The 25,741-nt window shown below is 37.4% G+C and overlaps 1 protein-coding gene across 7 annotated transcripts in view; it reads right to left on the bottom strand.

Moving 5' to 3' along the window:
* The window catches only part of ESR1 (estrogen receptor 1), a 427,341-nt gene that overhangs the window by 62,223 nt on the left and 339,377 nt on the right, over nt 1-25,741 (bottom strand). For all 7 annotated transcript variants that reach the window (XM_059176760.1, XM_059176756.1, XM_059176758.1 and 4 more), the window contains one exon: nt 25,078-25,216. In XM_059176760.1, the coding sequence (XP_059032743.1) occupies nt 25,078-25,216 (139 nt within the window). The remainder of the gene's footprint in view (nt 1-25,077; nt 25,217-25,741) is intronic.

The following is a 25,741-nucleotide window of genomic DNA, read 5'->3' on the forward strand; positions in this document are numbered from 1 at the left end:
TACTGTAGAATTATCATCGCACTGGAGATCTGCCCTTATTTTCTAGAAGGATGACTCTATGGCATTTTTTTTAAGCAATGCAGTCTAAGAAAGGGAAAGGTAATAGTTCATGCATGCTTATTAGAAACTGATATAAAAAGTAAGAAAACTTCACAGAGTGTCATAACAGCAACATCATCTATGTGATCTCAAAGGCCAGATGAACCTGGTCTACTCCAAGCAGAGTCATGTGTCCTGGTACCTTCAGGAAAGAAATCCGATGATCTATGTGTCCTTTATGGGTACCTGTGTCTTTGTCATCATCTTTACCATAAAGGGCAACATTCTGGCCTTTGTTTAGTTGTTCATTTGTTTTCATGCTTTCTCCCTCTCTTTCATTTTCTCTCTCTCCCCTTATTAAATATTTCCAAAGCTGCAGGCCGCAGTACATGTAGAAATTATACCTTTAGTCAAACAGAATAACACAAAACTGGGCCAATGCTATTACTCTACGTTACCAGAAACTTCTTTAAGAAACTAAAGTAGGGATTGGAGTATAATCCTATCATTTCATCAGTGGTTGGCACTATAACCTATTGTTCTGGAAACAACTGGTAAACAAAACTTGAGCCCATTCCTGGGCTTTTAGGAAAACATTTTTCTCCTTTCTTACCCTACCCGGTATATTCCCAAGGACTTCAGTGCAGCACGAGGCCCCTCTGGGCCTCAGTGATGGTTAAAATTGATTCTGAACCAAGGTAAACAGGGTTCCTCCCAAGGGCCTGGAGAGCTCCAGTCTGCAGAAAGCTAATGAACCCCTTGAAGTAGGCTGCTTCTCTTCCACCCACACTTTATTGAAATGCTTTTGAGTCTTATTGTGTTGTAATTACATGCTATAGAAAACTCGACCAACATCTATTTCAAGGATTGGACCCATGACTCTTACTAAAACATTTCAATTCCATTTTCCTGAACATACAATCTCTAAATGCATCTGTGAGGGCCCTCCACAAGTATTTCCATTTCACATTTCAGAGAACTTAAAGTGGTGCCCGTTCCTGACTTAGCTGACGGTGGACGCCAAGGGAAGATGGCTGAGGCTGTCCAGGTTGTTCTCTTTCCTGATATCGTCAGTGTCGTATTTGGTCCAAACAAAGGATTTTAACAACACGAGTGTTTTGTAAAGAGTAATAGAAAATGAATACTCATTTGTCTACAACCTACTTCCTTGTTATTTTCTTTATAAAATGTGTTCATTACAGAGAGAGCCACTTTATCGATATTTCTTTTACAGCTAGTACTTTTTGTCTTTGTTTTCAGACATAATGCCTAACTCCATGATAGACTTTTTCTAACATTGTCTTATAAAAATTCTAGCTTTGCCTCTCAGTTAAGTCCTTCCTTCAACTACAATTAATTTTTTCACATGTTATAAATTAGGATCCAATTGATTTATTTATTTTTCTGCATAGATAACCAGGTGTCCCAGGAACAATTAATGTAATGGCTTCTCTTTTCCTTCCAAATCTCAATGTTCCTTCTACCATAGGTCAATTGTTCCCAAATGTCAGTTTCTGAACTCCCTTTTCTATGAGTCAGTGTGCTTATTTCTATGCCTTATCACATTGTTTTAATTATAATAGCTTTATGACTTTATAACTTAATTATGGTTTTTTACCCAACTTCCCCATCTTAATTGCAGCCTTCAGAAGCATTTAGGCTATATTTGCTTTTTGACTTCTACCACATAAATTTGACAAGAAACCCAGAATTTTGCTTGGAAATACACTGAATTTATAGAGAGATTTGTGCAGAATTGATACATTTTTCAATAAAACTTCTTAGACATAAACATAGCATAGCTTTCTTTTTAATGCTCTATGTTCTTAATGACTTTCAATAGAGGTGCCTAATTGTCTCTATAGAGCTCCTACCATTTCTTTACTAAATTTTTTCCAAAAGGAGCACCTGGTGGCCCAGTCAGTTGAGAATCAGACTTTTGGGTTTCAGACAAGGTCATGATTTCAGGGTGGTGAGATCAAGCTCATGTTAGGCTCTACTGAATGCGGAGTCTGCTTTGAGATATTCTCTCTCTCCCTTTCCCTCCTCCTCTGGTCCTCCCCCACTCGTGCTCTCTCTCTCTCAAATAAATAAAATCCTTAAAAAATTTATTCCAAATTACATTATAGTTTTTGTTACTACATAAAAGAGTATATATAATTTATAAATTAAAGTATACCTAGATGTGCATTTAATTATGAATCTATGTAATATTTAATTACATATATAATATGTTGTGTATGTATATTAATTTTGTATTTGTTGCTGGTGTTAAAAAAACAGATTTGGTTTTGTATATTGTATGTTTATTCATTGGATCTTATGAACATTCTGCTGGAATTGAGTATCAGAGATGTAACAAAGCAAGCTGTTATTTAACAATGTTTTAAACCATATATATCAAGGCTATCTAAATTGCTCATGGCAAAAAAACAAAAAAATAAACGGAAACCTGGAATTTTTTATTTTATGGGATGCAGCTGCTAAAGAACGGAAGCTAATCTCATAGACTTTTTATCTACAGAAATACTAACAAAATACAGAAAATGAGAAGCATGGCCCGTCTTTAGCTTGTATCCTTTGCTAGTTGTTAGTCAAAACCCGGTGCAGGGAGTGAGATCTGGGATTCAGTGGGATCTGCTTTGACAGTTCAGCTCTCTGCGGTACTGCTTTCCACAAAGTAAATGAAAGCTATAGCCTATTTCAGAATTAAAAGGAATACGATAAAATCTTTGAATAGTGGCACATATTGGCAACAGAAAATACCTTAATGATATGGTCAGGCAACAGAAACAAATAAACAAGAACTGAGACATTTTAAAAATAAACCTGAAAATCAAGCAAAAATATTCAGAAGCAGACTAAATTAGACAGGACATACCAGCAAATAGACTCTATGGACAACATGGTGTAGGGGACAAACGATGCAAAGATAAGGAGTAAAGAAAACAAATAAAAGGATTTAAAAGAAAGTCATAGATATAAAACATAGGTAAAGTGTATCCTTTGCGTGTGGGTAAAACTGACCTAAATTGGTCAGCAAAGAGACACAGCTTAATAAGATTACTAAAATTTAAGTCTACAGAGAAAAACAAAAACAAAAACAAAAACCTTATAGCATTCAGACAGAGTCCAAATTACTAATAAGGAAAAGAAAATCAGACTACCAACCAACTTCCTGCCAGCAATATTTCATACTAGAAAACAATGGATCGGGGAGGAGTCAAGATGGCGGAGAAGTAGCAAGCTGAGACTGCTTCAGCTAGCCGGAGATCAGCTAGATAGCTTATCTAAAGATTGCAAACACCTGAAAATCCATCGGCAGATCGAAGAGAAGAAGAACAGCAATTCTGGAAACAGAAAAACAACCACTTTCTGAAAGGTAGGACCGGCGGAGAAGTGAATCCAAAGCGACGGGAAGATAGACCCCGGGGGGAGGGGCCGGCTCCCGGCAAGCTGCGGAGCAACCGCGCACAAAATCAGGACTTTTAAAAGTCTGCTCCGCGGAGGGACATCGCTCCAGAGGCTAAACCGGAGCGAAGCCCACGCGGGGTCAGCGTGGCCTCAGGTCCCGCAGGGTCACAGAAGGATCGGGGGTGTCTGAGTGTCGCAGAGCTTGCGGGTATTGGAACGGGAAAGCCGGCTACAGAGACAGAGCCGACAGTAAGCTCGCAGCTCCGTGTTACCTTGAACCGGTCGCAGGCTCGGTGAGCTCGGAGCGCGGCCGGAGGTCAGGCAGACGGGAGTAACTGGGCGCTGTTCTCTGAGGGCGCACTGAGGAGTGGGGCCCTGGGCTCTCGGCTCCTCCGGGCCGGAGACCAGGAGGCCGCCATTTGTATTCCCGTCCTCTGGAACTCTACGGAAAGCGCTCAGGGAACAAAAGCTCCTGAAAGCAAACCCGAGCGGATTACTCACCCCGGCCCCGGGTAAGGGCGGTGTAATTCCGCCTGGGGCAAAGACACTTGAAAATCACTACAACAGGCCCCTCCCCCAGAAGATCAACAAGAAATCCAGCCGAGACCAAGCTCACCTACCAAGGAGTGCGGTTTCAATACCAAGGAGAGCAGCAGAATTCCAGAGGAGGAGAAAGCCAAGCACGGAACTCATGGCTTTTTTCCTGTGATTTTTTTTAGTCTTGCAGTTAATTTAATTTTTTCTTTTTTTTTCATTTTTCATTTTTTTTTTTTTTTTCTCGCCTTCGGGTAAAATTTTTTTTTTTTTTAACTGTTACCTTTTTCTTTTTTAACGATTTTTTACTAGTTTATCTAATATATATATATATTTTTTTACATTTTTCTTAGGTGTTTTCTTTTTTAAAAAAAAATTCTTTTCTTTTTTTTTTTTTTTTTTTTTTTTTTTTTCTTTTTTCTTTCTTCCTTTTTGAACCTCTTTTTATCCCCTTTCTCCCCACTCACGATTTTGGATCTCTTCTAATTTGGCTAAAGCATATTTTCCTGGGGTTGTTGCCACCCTTTTAGTATTTTACTTGCCCCTTCATTTACTCTTATCTGGACAAAATGACAAGACGTAAAAATTCACCACAAAAAAAAGAACAAGAGGCAGTACCGAAGGCTAGGGACCTAATCAATACAGACATCGGTAATATGTCAGATCTAGAGTTCAGAATGACAATTCTCAAGGTTCTAGCCGGGCTCGAAAAAGGCATGGAAGATATTAGAGAAACCCTCTCGAGAGATATAAAAGCCCTTTCTGGAGAAATAAAAGAACTAAAATCTAACCAAGTTGAAATCAAAAAAGCTATTAATGAGGTGCAATCAAAAATGGAGGCTCTCACTGCTAGGATAAATGAGGCAGAAGAAAGAATTAGTGATATAGAAGACCAAATGACAGAGAATAAAGAAGCTGATCAAAAGAGGGACAAACAGCTACTGGACCACGAGGGGAGAATTCGAGAAATAAGTGACACCATAAGACGAAACAACATTAGAATAATTGGGATTCCAGAAGAAGAAGAAAGTGAGAGGGGAGCAGAAGGTATACTGGAGAGAATTATTGGGGAGAATTTCCCCAATATGGCAAAGGGAACAAGCATCAAAATTCAGGAGGTTCAGAGAATGCCCCTCAAAATAAATAAGAATAGGCCCACACCCCGTCACATAATAGTAAAATTTACAAGTCTCAATGACAAAGAGAAAATCCTGAAAGCAGCCCGGGAAAAGAAGTCTGTAACATACAATGGTAAAAATATTAGATTGGCAGCTGACTTATCCACAGAGACCTGGCAGGCCAGAAAGAGCTGGCATGATATTTTCAGAGCACTAAACGAGAAAAACATGCAGCCAAGAATACTATATCCAGCTAGGCTATCATTGAAAATAGAAGGAGAGATTAAAAGCTTCCAGGACAAACAACAACTGAAAGAATTTGCAAATACCAAACCAGCTCTACAGGAAATATTGAAAGGGGTCCTCTAAGCAAAGAGAGAGCCTACAAGTGGTAGATCAGAAAGGAACAGAGACCATATACAGTAACAGTCACCTTACAGGCAATACAATGGCACTAAATTCATATCTCTCAATAGTTACCCTGAATGTGAATGGGCTAAATGCCCCTGTCAAAAGACACAGGGTATCAGAATGGATAAAAAAACAAAACCCATCTATATGTTGCCTCCAAGAAACACATTTTAAGCCCGAAGACACCTCCAGATTTAAAGTGAGGGGGTGGAAAAGAATTTACCATGCTAATGGACATCAGAAGAAAGCAGGAGTGGCAATCCTTATATCAGATCAATTAGATTTTAAGCCAAAGACTGTAATAAGAGATGAGGAAGGACACTATATCATACTCAAAGGGTCTGTCCAACAAGAAGATTTAACAATTTTAAATATCTATGCCCCCAACGTGGGAGCAGCCAACTATATAAACCAATTAATAACAAAATCAAAGAAACACATAAACAACAATACAATAATAGTAGGGGACTTTAATATTCCCCTCACTGAAATGGACAGGTCATCCAAGCAAAAGATCAGCAAGGAAATAAAGGCCTTAAATGACACACTGGACCAGATGGACATCACAGATATATTCAGAATATTTCATCCCAAAGCAACAGAATACACATTCTTCTCTAGTGCACATGGTACATTCTCCAGAATAGATCACATCTTCGGTCCTAAATCAGGACTCAACCGGTATCAAAAGATTGGGATCATTCCCTGCATATTTTCAGACCACAATGCTCTAAAGCTAGAACTCAACCACAAAAGGAAGTTTGGAAAGAACCCAAATACATGGAGACTAAACAGTATCCTTCTAAAGAATGAATGGGTCAACCGGGAAATTAAAGAAGAATTGAAAAAAATCATGGAAACAAATGATAATGAAAATACAACGGTTCAAAATCTGTGGGACACAACAAAGGCAGTCCTGAGAGGAAAATATATAGCGGTACAAGCCTTTCTCAAGAAACAAGAAAGGTCTCAGGTACACAACCTAACCCTACACCTAAAGGAGCTGGAGAAGGAACAAGAAAGAAACCCTAAGCCCAGCAGGAGAAGAGAAATCATAAAGATCAGAGCAGAAATCAATGAAATAGAAACCAAAAAAACAATAGAACAAATCAACGAAACTAGGAGCTGGTTCTTTGAAAGAATTAATAAAATTGATAAACCCCTGGCCCGACTTATCAAAAAGAAAAGAGAAAGGACCCAAATAAATAAAATAATGAATGAAAGAGGAGAGATCACAACTAACACCAAGGAAATACAAACTATTATAAGAACATACTATGAGCAACTCTACGGCAATAAATTTGACAATCTGGAAGAAATGGATGCATTCCTAGAAACATATAAACTACCACAACTGAACCATGAAGAAATAGAAAGCCTGAACAGACCCATAACCAGTAAGGAGATTGAAACAGTCATTAAAAATCTCCAAACAAACAAAAGCCCAGGGCCAGACGGCTTCCCGGGGGAATTCTACCAAACATTTAAAGAAGAACTAATTCCTATTCTCCTGAAACTGTTCCAAAAAATAGAAATGGAAGGAAAACTTCCAAACTCATTTTATGAGGCCAGCATCACCTTGATCCCAAAACCAGACAAGGATCCCACCAAAAAAGAGAGCTATAGACCGATATCCTTGATGAACACAGATGCGAAAATACTCAACAAAATACTAGCCAATCGGATTCAACAGTACATTAAAAAGATTATTCACCACGACCAAGTGGGATTTATTCCAGGGCTGCAAGGTTGGTTCAACATCCGCAAATCAGTCAATGTGATACAACACATCAATAAAAGTAAGAACAAGAACCATATGATACTCTCAATAGATGCTGAAAAAGCATTTGACAAAGTACAACATCCCTTCCTGATCAAAACTCTTCAAAGTGTAGGGATAGAGGGCACATACCTCAATATCATCAAAGCCATCTATGAAAAACCCACCGCAAATATCATTCTCAATGGAGAAAAACTGAAAGCTTTTCCGCTAAGGTCAGGAACACGGCAGGGATGTCCATTATCACCACTGCTATTCAACATCGTACTAGAGGTCCTAGCCTCAGCAATCAGACAACAAAAGGAAATTAAAGGCATCCAAATCGGCAAAGAAGAAGTCAAATTATCACTCTTCGCAGATGATATGATACTATATGTGGAAAACCCAAAAGACTCCACTCCAAAACTGCTAGAACTTATACAGGAATTCAGTAAAGTGTCAGGATATAAAATCAATGCACAGAAATCAGTTGCATTTCTCTACACCAACAGCAAGACAGAAGAAAGAGATATTAAGGAGTCAATCCCATTTACAATTGCATCCAAAACCATAAGATACCTAGGAATAAACCTAACCAAAGAGACACAGAATCTATACTCAGAAAACTATAAAGTACTCATGAAAGAAATTGAGGAAGACACAAAGAAATGGAAAAATGTTCCATGCTCCTGGATTGGAAGAATAAATATTGTGAAAATGTCTATGCTACCTAAAGCAATCTACACATTTAATGCAATTCCTATCAAAGTACCATCCATCTTTTTCAAAGAAATGGAACAAATAATTCTAAAATTTATATGGAACCAGAAAAGACCTCGAATAGCCAAAGGGATATTGAAAAAGAAAGCCAACGTTGGTGGCATCACAATTCCGGACTTCAAGCTCTATTACAAAGCTGTCATCATCAAGACAGCATGGTACTGGCACAAAAACAGACACATAGATCAATGGAACAGAATAGAGAGCCCAGAAATAGACCCTCAACTCTATGGTCAACTAATCTTCGACAAAGCAGGAAAGAATGTCCAATGGAAAAAAGACAGCCTTTTCAATAAATGGTGCTGGGAAAATTGGACAGCCACATGCAGAAAAATGAAATTGGACCATTTCCTTACACCACACACAAAAATAGACTCAAAATGGATGAAGGACCTCAATGTACGAAAGGAATCCATCAAAATCCTTGAGGAGAACACGGGCAGCAACCTCTTCGACCTCTGCCGCAGCAACATCTTCCTAGGAACAACGCAAAAGGCAAGGGAAGCAAGGGAAAAAATGAACTACTGGGATTTCATCAAGATCAAAAGCTTTTGCACAGCAAAGGAAACAGTTAACAAAATCAAAAGACAACTGACAGAATGGGAGAAGATATTTGCAAACGACATATCAGATAAAGGACTAGTGTCCAGAATCTATAAAGAACTTAGCAAACTCAACACCCAAAGAACAAATAATCCAATCAAGAAATGGGCAGAAGACATGAACAGACATTTCTGCAAAGAAGACATCCAGATGGCCAACAGACACATGAAAAAGTGCTCCATATCACTTGGCATCAGGGAAATACAAATCAAAACCACAATGAGATATCACCTCACACCAGTCAGAATGGCTAAAATCAACAAGTCAGGAAATGACAGATGCTGGCGAGGATGCGGAGAAAGGGGAACCCTCCTACACTGTTGGTGGGAATGCAAGCTGGTGCAGCCACTCTGGAAAACAGCATGGAGGTTCCTCAAAATGTTGAAAATAGAACTGCCCTATGACCCAGCAATTGCACTATTGGGTATTTACCCTAAAGATACAAATGTAGTGATCCAAAGGGACACATGCACCCGAATGTTTATAGCAGCAATGTCCACAATAGCCAAACTATGGAAAGAACCTAGATATCCATCAACAGATGAATGGATCAAGAAGATGTGGTATATATACACAATGGAATACTATGCAGCCATCAAAAGAAATGAAATCTTGCCATTTGCAACAACATGGATGGAACTAGAGCGTATCATGCTTAGCGAAATAAGTCAAGCAGAGAAAGACAACTATCATATGATCTCCCTGATATGAGGAAGTGGTGATGCAACATGGAGGCTTAAGTGGGTAGAAGAATAAATGAAACAAGATGGGATTGGGAGGGAGACAAACCATAAGTGACTCTTAATCTCACAAAACAAACTGAGGGTTGCCGGGGGGAGGGGGTTGGGGAGAAGGGGGTGGGATTATGGACATTGGGGAGGGTATGTGATTTGGTGAGTGCTGTGAAGTGTGTAAACCTGGTGATTCACAGACCTGGGGATAAAAATATATGTATATAAAAAATATATGTTTATAAAAAATAAAAAATAAAAAAAAAAAAAAAAAGAATTAAAAAAAAAAAAAAAAAAAAAAAAAAAAAGAAAACAATGGATCAATCATTTACAAATACTTGAGGAAAAAATGTGAGCCAAAGACTTTGTATATAGCCAACCTTTCCACATAAAGGACACAGAAAAACAATTATAAACATTTTAAAACTAAAAATATCATGCTCATGAAACTCTCCTGATAAATGAAGCTCCAGACAACCAAAAAAAAAAAAAAACCACCCCAAAGTTTAGAAAATCATCAACATATGGTCTGAGGGTGGACATTAAATATGTTAAAGATAACATGAACACTGAAAATTGGGGTTAGGTGTTATAAAAAAAGAACACCTAAGTATTACAAGCTCTAATGATGTATAAAAATACAAGTGATAAAAATACGATGGGAATGGAAGAAATTAATTATTAATTTCATAGAAATTATTAGCTAATGATTACTTCATAGGTACTGACTGAATAAATTGATAACATTTGTCTCCAATAATTCAAGTAGTAGAAGCTTAAGTACATCTAACTCTGCAAAGTCTAACACAAAAATAACTCTAGTGGCTAAAATTCCAGGGTGGTTGAGGATGTTAAGCTTCCAGCTAACTTTACTACTACTCATGGTAGGAAATACACAGTTTCTAAAGGAAGAACTGACTAAATATATATAAATCTAACAACCAAAGCAAAAATACAAAAGACCTAACAATAAAAGAAAATGGACTAATGAAAATAGCAAATAGACCATTTAATATGTGGGAAATACAAAATAACAGAATTTGAATCAAACATAAAGTTTGTATCAAGAAATATAAGTTGGCTTTATTCACCTATTAAAAAATATTCCCAGATTAGCTAGTAAAGTAAAATCCAGTTAGAGGCTATATAAAATAGAGACTTAAAGATATTCAGATATGAAAAATAAAGAATGAGAAAAATAAAGTAAGTGAAAATAAAAAGAAACCAGAGGTCGTGATCTTGATATTAGATGGTAAAATATAATCCAGAGAAAAGGTAAAATGAATACAAAAATTTTGCAATACAAAAATCTATAATGGGCAATAGAGCTAAAGCAAATATAAGCATGTATGCATTAGATCACATGTCATAGATTTCCATTAATCAGAAATTACAGAATATATAAAGATAAACATAGGCAGATACTTTACCTTCTACCTTAATAAGAATATGTAAACTTTCTTAACAAGTATATATGGAACATTTAGAAAAACTGAACTTACATTAGGTTACAAAGAAAACCGTAATAAGTTCCAAAATAACTGAAATAATATAAGCAGTATTCTTTGATCCCCCCCAAAAGAAAAGTTTATTAATAACAAAACAAAACAGAACAACAACAACAACAACAAAAAATACCCTGGAAATTAAACCATTTACTAAATAATTATTGAATAAAAGAAAAAATAAAATATGAAATTGATTAAATAGGATAGATAGATAAGGATATTCTAAGGATAATAAAAGCAAGACACATCAGAATCTATGGGACATAACCAAGGAAAACTTTTGAGAAAACTCTATGTATTAGCTGCCTATATTATGATCTGAAAATAAATGATTTTAAAATCAATTTAAAAAGCTAGAGAAAGAACTACAAAGTCAACTGAATGAAAGCAAAAGGAGGGACTTAACAAAGCAAAAATATAATGATGAGTTAGAAAGTAGAAAACCAGTAGAACTAATAAAAATAAAATTTAAGCTAGTCTTTTGGGGAAAAGAATTGACAAAATACAGAAACCACTAGCTGACCTAAGGTTTCTAAAAGAAGGATAAATACACAAAATAAATTACAAAGTAGAAGGAACCAACAAGCCAGAGGCAAGTTTTTAACAATCATCAGAAACTTTCATGCAATTTAATGCAATAAATTTGAAAATCTATGAAAAATAAATAACTTTATCAAATTTTATACAGCAAAACTGACTACAGAAGAGATGAAAAGTCTTTAGACTAATTACTACTGAAGAATTAAAATTTCCAGGGAGTTCTTCTCTGAGAGAGCCACCAGATCTAGAAGGTTTTGAAAGAGAATTCTACCAAAATTTGAAGATTTAAAGATCAAATAATCCCAATGCTACTTAAACTTTTCAGAGCATAGAAAAGAACTTCCAGACTCCTTTTATGGGCATGTGTAACACTGAAAACAAAAACTAGTAAAGACTATCAAAAGAAAAATTTCATACCAAACTTTCTTAAGAATTTTAATACAAAAACAATAACCTTCATTCCTAATTAAAACACCGAAAAACACAGAAATCCGTAGAAACTCTTATCGGGACACCTGGGTGGCCCAGTCATTTAAGTCTGCCTTCAGCTCTGGTCATGATCCCAGGGTCCTGGGATGGAGCTCCTCATCAGGATCCCTGCTCTGTGGGGAGCCTGCTTCTCCCTTTGTCTCTGCCTCCCTCTTTCTCTCTCAGTCTCTCATTAATAAATAAATAAAATATTTTTTAAAATAATAGAAACTCTTGTAATATGAATATAAGAACAAGGAAATGGCTTTTACTTTGCCACTGTTTTTATGAGGTATTAGAGTTATTATTCAACATAACTAGATAAGAAAAATCCACTTCAATTCTTAGAGATAAAAAGAAAGAAGTAAAACAATCTATTTGCAGATGATATGATTATATATTAGGAAAGTCTATGGAAATTAATGGAACTACTCTAAACAATAAGTGAATTCAGTAAAGTAGTAGTGTACAAAAATAACATTTAACTATCAAGGATACTTTAAAACACTTCTGAAAGACACATGAAAATAATCTGAACAAATGAAGAGGCACAACTTATTCTTAAATGGGAAGATTCAACCTCATAAAGACATTAATACTTCCTAAACCAATTTATATGTAACAGAATCTTAACGTTATCAAATTTTCTCATGGAGTTAAACAAGTTAATACTAAAGATCACCTGTAAAAAGAAGAAATCAGGAAGCATCACCTGTAAACCCCTGAGAAATCAGCAGGCACATTAGAGATAGAGTCTGACCAGAATTAAAACCCAATTTGGGGGGCGCCTGGGTGGCTCAGTGGGTTAAAGCCTCTGCTTTGGGCTCGGGTCATGACCCCGGGGTCCTGGGATCGAGTCCTGTGTTGGGCTCTCTGCTCAGCAGGGAGCCTGCTTCCTCCTTCTCTCTCTGTCTGCCTCTCTGTCTACTTTTGATATCTGTCAAAAAAGTAAAAAATAAAAAATAAAAATTAGGAAAAAAAAATTGGGGGAAGCCTGGGTGGCTCAGCCAGTTAAGTGGCTGCCTTCCACTGAGGTCATGATCCTAGGGTCATGAGATCGAGTACCACATTGGGCTCCTTGCTCAGCAGGGAGCGTGCTTCTCCTTCTGCCTGCCACTCCCCTCACTTGTGCTCACTCTCTCTCTCATTTAAAAATAAATAAATTAAAAAAAAAAACAATTTGGAGCTGCCGTAAATAAAGCTATGAGATAATGAATCATAGATTGATAAGCCTTAGAAGATAAGTAAAATTTCATAAAAGGATTTAAGTTCATGAAGAAATCATGCATGTAATTAAGGATGCATCTCAAATCACTTGAGAAAATAATTTTTTCATAAATGGTGCTGGCAATACTGAAAAGCCATTTGGAAAAATATAAAAAATCAATCTTTATTTCACACTGTATATCAAGATAAAATCCAAATGGACAGACCCAAGACATAAGAGTAAAAATTACTAAGAGCAAGCAGAAGTGAATATAATTATAATTTGGAGGTAGGGAAATCAGTCCAATAATGGGAAAATTAATATATTTTTGCTATCAAACTTAACTTACAAAAGCATTTTATACAGCAAAATCCTCCAAAAACAGTTGAAATGTAAATGAGAAACTGAGAAAAGATTTTGGCAACCTATACTGAGAAAAACTCATCTATCTCTAACATACATACAGTTCCTAAAAAATCAAGGAACAGAAAAAGACAAGCTGGTACAAAAATTGACAAAAATATGAATATACAATCACCAAAGCATAAATGAAAGAGGACCTAATACATAAATAAGATGTTTGATTTCATTCAAAAATAAAAGGAAATGTACTTAAAACCATCCTGGGATACTTCTTGCCTATCAGATTGGCAAAAATCCAAAGTTTGACGACATAGTCTATTGGAGAAGCTGTGGAAAAACAAACCCTCTTCTACATGGATGGTGGAAAAACACAATGACACCCTGTGTCACGGGTAGTAAATAAATTTTCTAATATCTAGAAAAATTGTGTATGCATGTATTTTACGACCACTTATTTTATTTTATTTCATCACAATAAGCGTACTCTTTAAACCGCATCCCCAGTTTCCTCCATCCCCCACCCAGCACCCCTGGCAACAATTTGGTTGTTCTCTATAATGAAGTGTCTGTCTGATTTGTCTCTCTCTCTTTTTCCTTTTGCTCATTTGGTTTGTTTCTTAAATTTCACATGAGTGAGATCATATGGTATTCATCTTTCTCTGACCGATTTATTTTGCTTAGCATTATACGTTCTAGCTCTATCCACATTGTTGCAAATGACAAGATTTCATTCTTTTCAAAGGCTGAATAATATTAATAATAATAATCAATTGTTAAGAATTAATATTAATATTGTAATATTAAAATTAATTTGGTGTTAATTTAATATTAAAATTAACGTTTTAATATTAATATTAATTCTTAACAATTGATTATTGTTATTAATAATTAATAATATTATTAAGGCTGAATAATATTCCACTGTATGTAGATATATACTACATCTTTTCTATCCATTCATTTGCTGATGTTTGGCTATTGATGATCCACAGTTTGGCTATTGTAAATAATGCTACAATAAACATAGGGGTACATGTGACCCTTTGATACAGTGTTTTTGTACTTTGGGGGGTAATTACCCAGTAGTAATTACCTGGAATGTAGGGTAGTTCTATTTTAATTCTTTGAGGAATCTTCATGCTTTTTCCACAATGGCTATGCCAGTTTGCATTCCCACCAACAGTGCACAAGTGTTCCCCTTTCTCCACATGCTCACCAACACTTATTTCTTGTGTTGTTGATTTTAGCCATTCTGACAAGTGGGGGGTGATATTGAATTACAGTTTTGATTTGCATTTCTTTGATGACCAGGGATGTGTATGCATGTATCTTTTGATGCAATAATCCCACTTCTAGGAATCTATCACAAAGACAGATTGCAAAGTACAAAATGACTTAACCCCAAAGTTATCTATTGTGGTATTTTTTGGTTGTTTATAGCATAAGACTGGAAAACACCTACATGTCAATCCATAGGGGATTCCACACAATGGAATAGAAGATAGTCATAAAAAGGAATAAGGAAGCTTTTTATACACATACATGTTGAAACCTCCAAAGCAATATGCAGAATATTATATATAATGACTACTTTCAGATATAAAGGGTATATGAATATACATATAGTTTCAAAGGTGCTTATATCCTAATTTTATCCACTGAAATATCTACAGGTAATGGGAGCTCAAAAATAGTGAACACACCAAGTGCCAAGATTGAGTTCTAAACACCAATTTCTCGGAAACAAATAAGCCCTCCTTAAAGGAATGTTGGTTCTACCTCTGGGGCAGAAAATTTACAAAAATTTACAATAAATTAAAAAAAATAAATTTACAAAATTTACAACAAGGTTAGGACATGTTCAAGGAGGCATTAAGGATGAATGACACAGAAGTCACATGAAGGAACTCTATTAGCCACAGATGGCACAACTGAAGCACCAAAAAAAGGATAATAAATCAACTGATTGGGCATTAAGGAGGGCACTGATCTGATGGGCACTGGGTGTTACACACAACTAATGAATCATTGAATACTACATCAAGAACTAATTATGTACTATATGTCAGCTAAGTGAACTCAATAAAAAATAAATAAAATAAAATAATCAATCAACTGATTGATGCACACTAAATAAACAAAACTCATAAAAAAGCCCATAATGCAAGTAAAAAATTCTCGTAGGCCGTTAACTGGATGGAACTAGGACAGCAGCTCCCCTTGATGCTGCTGCTATCAGCAACTAGAGCTTCATAGCTTTTTGAACACCAAATATTTCAAAAAGCTAATTTATATTTCCTTTCACTCATTTTTCCTGCCCGTCTTCTCTTTTATACATTATATTTTCATTCAACGCATTGATACTCTGGTTGTTGTTGTTGCTGTTGTTTTTCTACTTCTTTACTAAAACTGTCCTCCTTGGGACAACTGTGATGCCTAATTAACAAATGCTGAGTCCCTTCCTCTTGCTCCTACACACCTCTCTGTAGTATTTAGCATAATTCACTATCCTTCTCCTCTGGAAAGCCATCCCTCCCTTGGAATCAGAGACTGTGCTTCTGTTCTTAAACGATTCTGCCTTAGCCCCAGGAGGGCAGGCGGGAGTTCTCTTCTACTTACAACTCCTAAAGGTCAGCCTTTGAGGAGGTCTTTCCTCAGCCCTTCAGACATCTCCTTCTCCGCCGTCTTGTCCGCTTATCGTATTCATCCCACCTTTTAACTATGAAGATGACATGAGTCTTTGATCTCCATCTCTCCTCCGACATTCAACTTCCTGCTGAACATGTACAGTACATCCTTCAGTACATCCTCTCTACACCTTAAACTCAACATGTATAAAGAAGAACTCAGGATGTCCCCAGCACCACTCTTCCCCCTGTCTTCCTAACTCCTGCCCAGAGCACCGGCATCCATTCAATGGCCAGGACCACAGATCTTGAAGCCTTCTTCATCCCAGGGCTCTCTGACACACCCACACTCAAGGAAGGGTTTGCTCAGGCTCTCCTCTCCTCAGAGGCTGAAGTGGACCCAGCTGCAGCCTCAACTGCTCATCCTGACCAAACCCGGAAGATACAGGGTCGCCCGGAAGTTCGTCACCCTTGATAAACTTTTTCCTCTCAAGGGTATACAGTAAGCAACGTTTCTTTACCATTGTACCATGCTTGTTGCATCTTGTTTTTCAACAATTAAGTCATGATGGATCTTAAAATTAGTGGCAAGGAGGAGTGGTAAATCATGTAAACAGGTTAAGAAACTGAGTCTCTACTATGCTATAAAACCAAAGAAGATAACCAATGGTGCGCTTTTTTTCATCTCTTTTCCAATTGAAATGAAAATACAGGTAAAACATAAATAAGAAAATTTAATGACTTAAAATGCCATAGAAGCATCAGAAGAAAAAATGCATCCTTATTCTTTGTATTAGGAGCCCAAAAGGAGAAGTCAAGAACACCAAGAGGAGGAGGGAAGAAGGGAACTTAATCATAGATCGTAAGTTCACATAACCATGACACTAATAGTAAAGATAATTTTGATTCATAATAGGAAATGGAAACAAACACAGTAATTTCTTTTGTCCTGAAGCCAAACATTGATACACTCATAAAATTAAGAGCTATCCTCAATAGGAAAATATCCAAGTAGTACTAATACCTTGATATAAGAAATATTTCAAAGATGGGTAATCTGTGATCGTCGCCCTTGATAAACCTTTTATTGTCCTCCTGACAGCTCCAAAATGACGAACATATAGCGTGTTCTCACCTTCAGAGTTATTTGTATTAGAGTATATTTTAAGACAGGAGGAATGTACAATAAGTGTATTTGTGCCAGCATGGAAATGTCAAGTGAATTGGTACATAAATGCACATGTACATAAAAGACTGATTTTTACCCAGAATCTATAACCATTAGAAATTGATGGAGGAAAATACACTAAATATGAATGAACTGGCGTGCAGTGGGGACCTGCTTAGGTCTTGCTTTTGCTTGCATTCATTTGTATAACAATATTACTCTACCAGTAGACAGTAAATTCCCTGAGGACAGGTCTGCTTTTTACACATCTTTTTTTTTTTTTCCCCCATATCCTCCAGTATCATGCAGAACCCCAGAGATGTAAAAAAAAAAAAAAAAAAAAAAAAAAAAAAAAAAAAAGGACCCAGAGACTTGGGGGTTCTCCATAAATATCTACTAAGTTGATTTGCTCTGAATTAACTCTCACAGACTTGAACTTGGTCATCTTTATCACTGGGTTTTAATATGACTCATTAAAATGAATGAGAATCAGAATTTTTGATGCCGACTATGAAGAGGTACCCACGATGAAAGCAGATCTGAAGGGGATTACTTGATTATTCCTGTGTAGTATGTATGCCTTACATAATATTAAGATATTTTAAAATTAAACTGTCAAAAGTACTATTTTGATTATATTTAAGTACATTAAGCTGATGTTTAATTGTTAATAATTAATGGTAAATACGAAAATAATGTGGTACATAGAAATGTAAGAAGTCAAATTAACCTCCTACACAGGACTAATTCTTGGGTTGGAATTCTGCCTTCTCCTCCAGAGCAATTTTACATTGAGTGGATCCTTACTGTTTACAGGCTTATTCCTTTTGAGAAATTAAAGACTTGGGGCTTAGCAAGGTTTATAATATAGTGCTACTTAGTTGCCTTTGTTTTTAAGGAGAAACCTTGTTTTCAATGTTTATTTTTTCTGCCTTTTTCAATAGAACCCCTACACATGCCTTCATGAATTGATGGTCAAGATGACTTTTCCTGAAATTCCTGTATGCACCCACACGCATGTATGTGTGTGTCTAATATCTTCCATGAGATAAAATTCACACATCATATAATTACCCCATTTAAAGTGTATAATGCAACTTGGTTTTAGTCCAATAAATATTTTGATTCATTTTCAATCACAGGTAAGCAGTAATAATAGCAGGTTGCTAATCTCTCTCTCTCTCTTTTTTTTTTTTTTTTTGCCTCAATTTTTCTCCAGTACCGTTTACAATGTCATATTCCCAGGGTTTGTCAGCATGTTAAATGAAACACTTTGACAAATCAGTCAATTGGCATCTGTTGTTCAGTCATTAAGGACTCAGAACTGGAAAGAACCAAGGGATCCAGGGTCAGAATATAAGTAATCTTTCTAACCTGTATGCTCATACAGTTAATGAGATACAGCATAGAAGAAAACCCATCACTGTATTGCACTCACTGAAGAAGTTAAATAAATGTTGTCCTCTTTTCTTCTTTTTTAATCCAATTCTATAAAGTAGAGTGGAAAAAAGGTCATGAATACATTTCTTGAGATATGAATGAAGCAAACAGTTATGCAAACCAAAGCACACCTGGAAAGTTATAGAGGGCATCCAGCAGAACTCCCAGAGTCATGAAAACTGTCTCCGGTCCAGGACTGACTTTTCCCATGGGTGGATCACTTGTCCCTCACCCTTCCCACTGCACCTGTGTCCCCAGCTCCTCTAATGGTCCCTTCCATGTGGCACACATTTTTTACAAGCTTATTCCTCTTGAGAAGGCTTGAGAGAGGAGAAATCTGCAAAGGGAATATATAGAGAGGTCCCTCTCTTCATATTTGAGAACCCTTTGAACAGATTACATTCTGAATTCATCAAGTTATTCCAGAACTTTATTTTTTACTCTTCCAAGTAAAGAATCTGCAAAGAATTTACACCAAGCTTTACACAGGAAAAAAAAATTATTATTTTTTTTTTTTTAGAAAAAGGGCCCATAACAGTGTTGCTGGAAGCACTATTTTATTTGTATGTTTTTATCTTACATGTTTTTTTCCTGAAATATTTACAATAAACAAGCCAAACTGAGAAATGTTCTTGCTTCTAGAAAATGACTTTTTCTTTTCCATTTAAAATGAATGTATCATCTGGAAACAGTCTAATATTTAGTAGAAGAGGCCAAATGTTCTCTCTGGTGCAGCAACCTGTTTTTCTCTTAAGGAAGAGAACTCATTCCTATTCCATGGCTCCAAGTAGAACTTTCTGCTGCTCGATACTATTTCCTACAGGCAGAGCCTCCTGAAGCAGGAGCGAGGGGAAGAGCTAGGTCAACAACCCTCTGGCAAGAAGCTGGGTGAAGGGAATATTCTGCTTGTCGAATTAAGCCCTGCTCTTCAAACGGATGAACAGTTTTTTTCTCTGAGAGTGAACAGGACCCGAAGCAGTGCTTTGGCTTCACTGAGAAATCCGCAAATATTTCTCAGAATTTGTTAGCGCTGACGGCGCCAGCAAAACAGAATTAGACTGCCCCTTGGAAACTGGATAGTCCTACTGAACACGCAATTTACATTGTTTCCTCTAACATTACATCTGCCTTCCAGCATCGTAAATGGCACTCCTGCAAGAACAAGAGACCCCACCAAGGATGATATAGGTTGAGCATTTTTGCTTCTGTTTTTAGGTCTATATTTTTCCAATGTGGGCACTCGAGCAGGACTAAACGAAGAGATGCATTCCTAGTTGACACAGAGGACATATTTTGTATTTTCTGGTGCCAAAACACACCAGAGGATTAGGTGCTAGAATGGAAAATAGTTCTCTCCATTTCCTGATTACTTTCACAGGCGTTCTTATTATCTTTAACTTTGCTCTTGTAAAACACACACACAGTGCGAGAAATTACTGGGTTCTTTATTTATACCTTATAATAACCTTTATTTCTTGGTTTTCGCAGGAAGAGATGACTGCACTTAGAGCCTGGAACTCACTGCTGCAGGACACAGGGAAGAACTGGAAAGTGTGGGCAGGCTAAGCACGCCAAGGGTAAAATTAGCCTCCGAGCATATGACTACCAGGAAAGCTCTGAACTACCAGTATCAAGATATCATGGGTTGTCATCGGGGAGTAAATCAGGCAATAACTCTTTTTAAATAGACTCAAGATAGGAAATATGTCCTCCGTTCACAAATGTGGGATGCCAGCCCAGCAGGTTTTTATATTCCTGTAATCACTAAACCTCATGTGCCAGTACTAACCTCTCAGTAATTACAAGGCATGACCGGGACAAATTTTATTCTCCTGATGGCCTTGCAAGGCACAAGGTTTGAGAGAACGGGACATCACTGTAATCAATCACAGATAAGCCCCGTCTCCAGGGAGCGGTGTTGGTAATCCGTGGGTGACGGGACTGCGTGGAACTCCTGGTTTTCCCTTTTCCCTGTTTCTATGCAGAGGTAAACAGCCTGTGGAGGTGGCTGACTTTTCAAAGGCTGTGTCACAAAGCCAGAGCTAAAATTAAGAGGAGGACTATAATGTTCATTTTGTGCTTACCAGCTGTCAGTTAAGCTTTGACAGTTAGGGTTTTCTACCGTTTTTTACAAACCGTGTTTACTGGGCACACACTGTTGGGAAAAGACCAACAGGGAGGAAGGACAGAGTGATTTATGCTAATCAGAGAGTTGGATGTTATTAAGAGGGTTAGGAGCCTACAAGGTAAAAACATAAACAGTTGTTCTCAGCTATCACTCAAAACCATCTTACAGGTAGATAGAACTTCAGATGGGCTACTGGTCACGTATTTTTATTGTTATGCATAGATCAGTGCCATCACAGGGAGTCATCCCCCCCAATAGAAAGGGTAATGTTATAATATGGACATTTCCTGATATTTGGGTGCATGTTAACTAGGAAAGTATAGAAAATTTTATATTATAAATCAAATTTTATTTTTTATGTTTTATATTATTTATATAATTTACATGTATTTATATACCTTTATAATCACTAAAATGTGCCTGGTGTCCTTAAATCCATTAACATCTTGAGGAGTTTACTCGATAGTGGCTCTAGTTATGGGAAAAAATAAGAAGCAGTTTATCCCTGTTTGGAATTCAGAAGCTGCAGAACAGGTCTGCGGAGTAGAAGCAGTGTGTAAGCCTTAGCCAAATTACTAATTTAAAAAAATCCTTTCAAAACAGACGGATTTTAATTTCTGTTAAGTCTTTATGGGACCAAACCAGGAATTGATGAATAGCAATGAATAAGAAGTGAATTAGTTTGGGGCACTTGGGTGGCTCAGTGGGTTAAAGCCTCTGCTTTCAGCTCAGGTCATGGTCCCAGGGTCCTGGGATGGAGCCCTGCAGTGGGTTCTCTGCTTAGCGGGCAGCCTGCTTCCTCTTCTCCCTCTGCATGCCTCTCTGTCTACTTGTAATCTCTGTCTGTCAAATAAATAAATAAAATCTTGAAAGAAAAAAAAAAAGAAGTGAGTGAGTTTGATGACAAAATAGCTGAAATGACCATCCGATGATGTAAATTCTACTGATGGCCACAAGTTACTCTCAGGTGACCACAGCCCATGAGATTAACAAACACTTACTGGAGAATCATAGAAGACTTTGTGTTTCAGAGGTAACAAAAGGGTGAACAAGCTCTGGTTCCTGCCCACAAGAAGCTTGCAAGCAGGTAAGGAAGAGAAGACACGCCATCGCAATATCTGCATGGTGGCCGGGGGGTGAGAGCAGACCACACACAAGAACTGAGACCAAGGAAAGGCCACCTTCACCTACAGAGGGGAGGGCATGAAGAAGGGTTTAATGGAAGAGTATATCTAAAATGAGCCATAAAGAATGGGTAAGCTGCTGACAAGGAATTCTAAAGGCAGAGGACCTTTCAGAAAAACTTGAAGTGTGTAGTTATGTTGATGCCTCTCAGGCTGAATTCAGCATCCAGGTGTTTTTAGCCTGGACAAGAGCTCACCAACTTCACTTAATTCTCAACACCGCCTTTTGGACTCGCACCCACTGGCCTTCCTCATTTACAGTATTTGACTGGCTCTGCAGATGTTTATGTTTAGACGTAATGATCAAGATAAGAAGTCTAGACAGTTTCTTCTAAGGATTAGAAAGAGCCAATTGAAGCTGAGTCAGGAAGTGTCAAGATCATAACTGAGCCTTAGAAAGAAGTCAGAGGCAACACTGTGGGGGCCGGACAGAAGGAAAGAGGGGTGGTGGCCAAGATAGACAGACTATAGTGGAGAGGCAATAGTCTGGAGAAGGGACAGTGAGGACCTGTGCAGAGAGCACATGGGGGCAGAAGGATGGAGACCAAGGAGAGGTATGGATTTCAGAAATGGCTCAGAAATGACTTGACAGCTGGGTAACATGATGGGTGGGGCATGTGGCATCCATGATTAACTCAAACCTTATAGCTTCAGTGTCCAGATGAATGTTGATGTCACATACACAGAGAATAAAGAAAAGAAACAAAATGCATAAGGAAGATAATATATTTGAGTGAGAGATAATGGTGAGTCTGAAGAGCTTACAGGGCACTGAAATAGAAAAGTCTAGAAGAGTTGTTCTCAACCAGGGTCAATTTTTCACCTCCCCTATTGCTGCACACTGGGCATGTTTAGAAATGTCTAGAGACATTTGGGGATATTATCACTGGGGAAGAGGGGTGTTAACCCACCAAAAATGTCAGTAGCGCAGAAGTTGAGAAATCCTGCTCTAGAGGAAGTAAGAACTTCCTCTGGAACTGAAGAAAGTAAGAAAAGAGGCAGATGAGAACTTTCACTCATTCACACCATGGTAAGAGATTTGAGAGAATACTACTTACAGTGAAAGTATGTGGAAAAGAAAGTGAAGCAAGTGGCTGACAAAATCCTAGGCAATATCAATACCTCATTAGCAAAATGAGTTCTTTGGTGTGGGGTTAATGTCACAAATCATTTCACTTTTTTTTTTTTTAAAGTAAACTCTACTCTCAATGTGGGGCCAGAATTCATAACCCTAAGATCAAGAGTTGTACGTTCTGCTGACTGAGCCAGACAGGTGTCCCAGACCCTTTCATATTTAAAATGCAATGACAGGATGACTGTTTTCAGAAAGTGCATACCTAGGAGGGAATGAAATGAGGAATCATGGAGAAGATCAGTTATGAATGAACATCCAAAAAAATTAAGCTCTGAAGACACATTCCAGTCTGCAGCAGGGAAGCACTGTATGTGGTCTGCAAATGTGTTATAACTTGGTCACAGAACCACACAACTGTAACACAAGACAATTAAGAAAGAAGAATTTGGAGGAGGAAGAGGTGGATGAGAAGAAAAGAAGGAAGGAAGAAACAAAGGAAAACAAAGAAGAGTGTGGAAGGGGGAAAACAGCAAGAGGAGAGAAACAGGGGAAGGGAGAGAAGGGAAGAACAGTAGAGACAAACTCTAGAAGACACACAATACAGTGTGAGCACAGTTCTAAAGAGCAAGACTAGTGGCTATCCTCAAAGTTCTGACAAACTCTAATACGGGACTCCATTTTAGAACAAAATCTGCTTCTTGAACAGTATCATCAATGTTTTTCAAAAGCTATCTAACACAAAAAGACAAAATGGTAACCAACACTTGTACAATTCTCCAGTACTTAAATAAACTTCACGGTTTCTGTTCCACAGGGCTCGCCAGAGGTGGGGAAAACTGGAGAGGGACAGGAGATGGGGAGGTAGCGGAGCACTCCAAAGCGAAGGAATGTGGAAGGATGCATCACAGGCAATCTGGCAGCCCCAGAGCAGAAGCAAAGGAAGTTTGCAAGAAGCATCTAGAAGATGATCCTTTCCCATTCAAGTTGTTATGTGGGCCACAAATATTAGGTATGTCTGGAAACCAACAGAGGCATCACTGACCAAGAAAGAGGATGAAAAACATGCGCATAAGACAGAGGCAGTATGAGTGTCAAGCCAGACAGATCCTGAATTCCAATCTAGGCTCCCCCACTGGCCAGTTGGATGCTGTTTGTGAGTAGCAGAATGGCTCTGAAATAGCTTCTTTCTGGTCAATTGTGAATGGTAGGCTTCCTAGGCATGCCGTGATGCTTAAAGGACATCACATATGCGAAGTGTCAACCCAAATAGAATACATTAACTAAGGTAGCACATTTGAAAACTGAAATCTTCATTTTTGAAAATGAACAAGTAACTTTTATGAATTCATAGAACTGGGAGTTGCCTTCAAAAGGCTGGTCAAATTTCCTCCTTTAACTGATAGGAAAATTGGAGAAGGAAATGAAGAGGCTATTCTGGTTTGGGTATATGTGGGCCAAAAGAGACCTTAATTAAAGGGAGGTTATTCACTTTTTTTTTAAATTTATGTAACACAGGATGAAGGTTGAGTTAGAAAATTAGAGTCCATAGTTATATAGATGTGTATAAATACAAACATAATACGTATGCGTGTGTGTGTATATATATATATATATATATACACACACACGCATACGTATGTGTATATATATATACAAACATGCATACCCATGTGTATATATATAAACATTCATTTAATATGTATATGTACATATAATATACAAATTATATATGTGTATATTCAAAATAACATACTGCTCTGAGGATCTTCTATTAAGACGTCTAGCATCCTCCAGCAGAAAGCTGTCCTTAGCTACCCATGAAATTCACTAGACTGCATCTCCCACATTCACCCCTTTGTAAAGTAAACATATCTCATAAAGTTCTTGGGCACTTCATGGAGTACCAAATAAAAGAGGTTTAGGCATAAGTTGCTGATTATAAAGGATGCACTTCCCCCAAGCTTTGGTCAGGTCACTTACCTGTCCAGGAGCAAGTTAGGAGCAAACAGGAGCTTCCCTGGGTGCTCCATGGAGCGCCAGACAAGTCCAATCATCAGGATCTCTAGCCAGGCACATTCCAGAAGGTGGACCTGATCATGCAGGCTCAAATCAACAAAGCCTAAAACAAGACAAGAAAACCCTGCTGACTTAAAACGGAAAGTCATCATTCCTAGTGAAATGAATGCAAGCAGGCATTTGAACTGGTGAGGTCTAATTCCTATTAGATGGTATGGATGTAATGGAAGCACACTGGACAGCAAAGCCAAGGAACTATTTTTAAACCTAGTATATCAGTGAACATTAATGTAGCCGCAAGTTTCTTGGTACCTGATTATCTCATCTTTAGAAATATATGAACTTACACAACCCCCTTAACTTTCTATAAAGTTCTATACTTCATGTTATAATTTATTATCTTAGACTTTTTTTTTACTTTGATATCTCTAATACTCCTATGCAATTACTATGTTTCATTTCTAATTCAGTTGCAGATATTTAGGTACAAGAAATTTAAACTATTGCCTTAAACCAAACAGGAATTAGAGCATAGGCAAGGACTGAAGTCACTAAATTTCCATTTCTTTGCTTCATCCCTAAGCCATGGTCTTCTTTTTCTTCACACTATGTTAAAAAAAAAAAAGGC

This window comes from Mustela lutreola, chromosome 6, assembly GCF_030435805.1.
Source record: "Mustela lutreola isolate mMusLut2 chromosome 6, mMusLut2.pri, whole genome shotgun sequence".
NCBI classification, from domain to species: Eukaryota; Metazoa; Chordata; class Mammalia; order Carnivora; family Mustelidae; genus Mustela; species Mustela lutreola.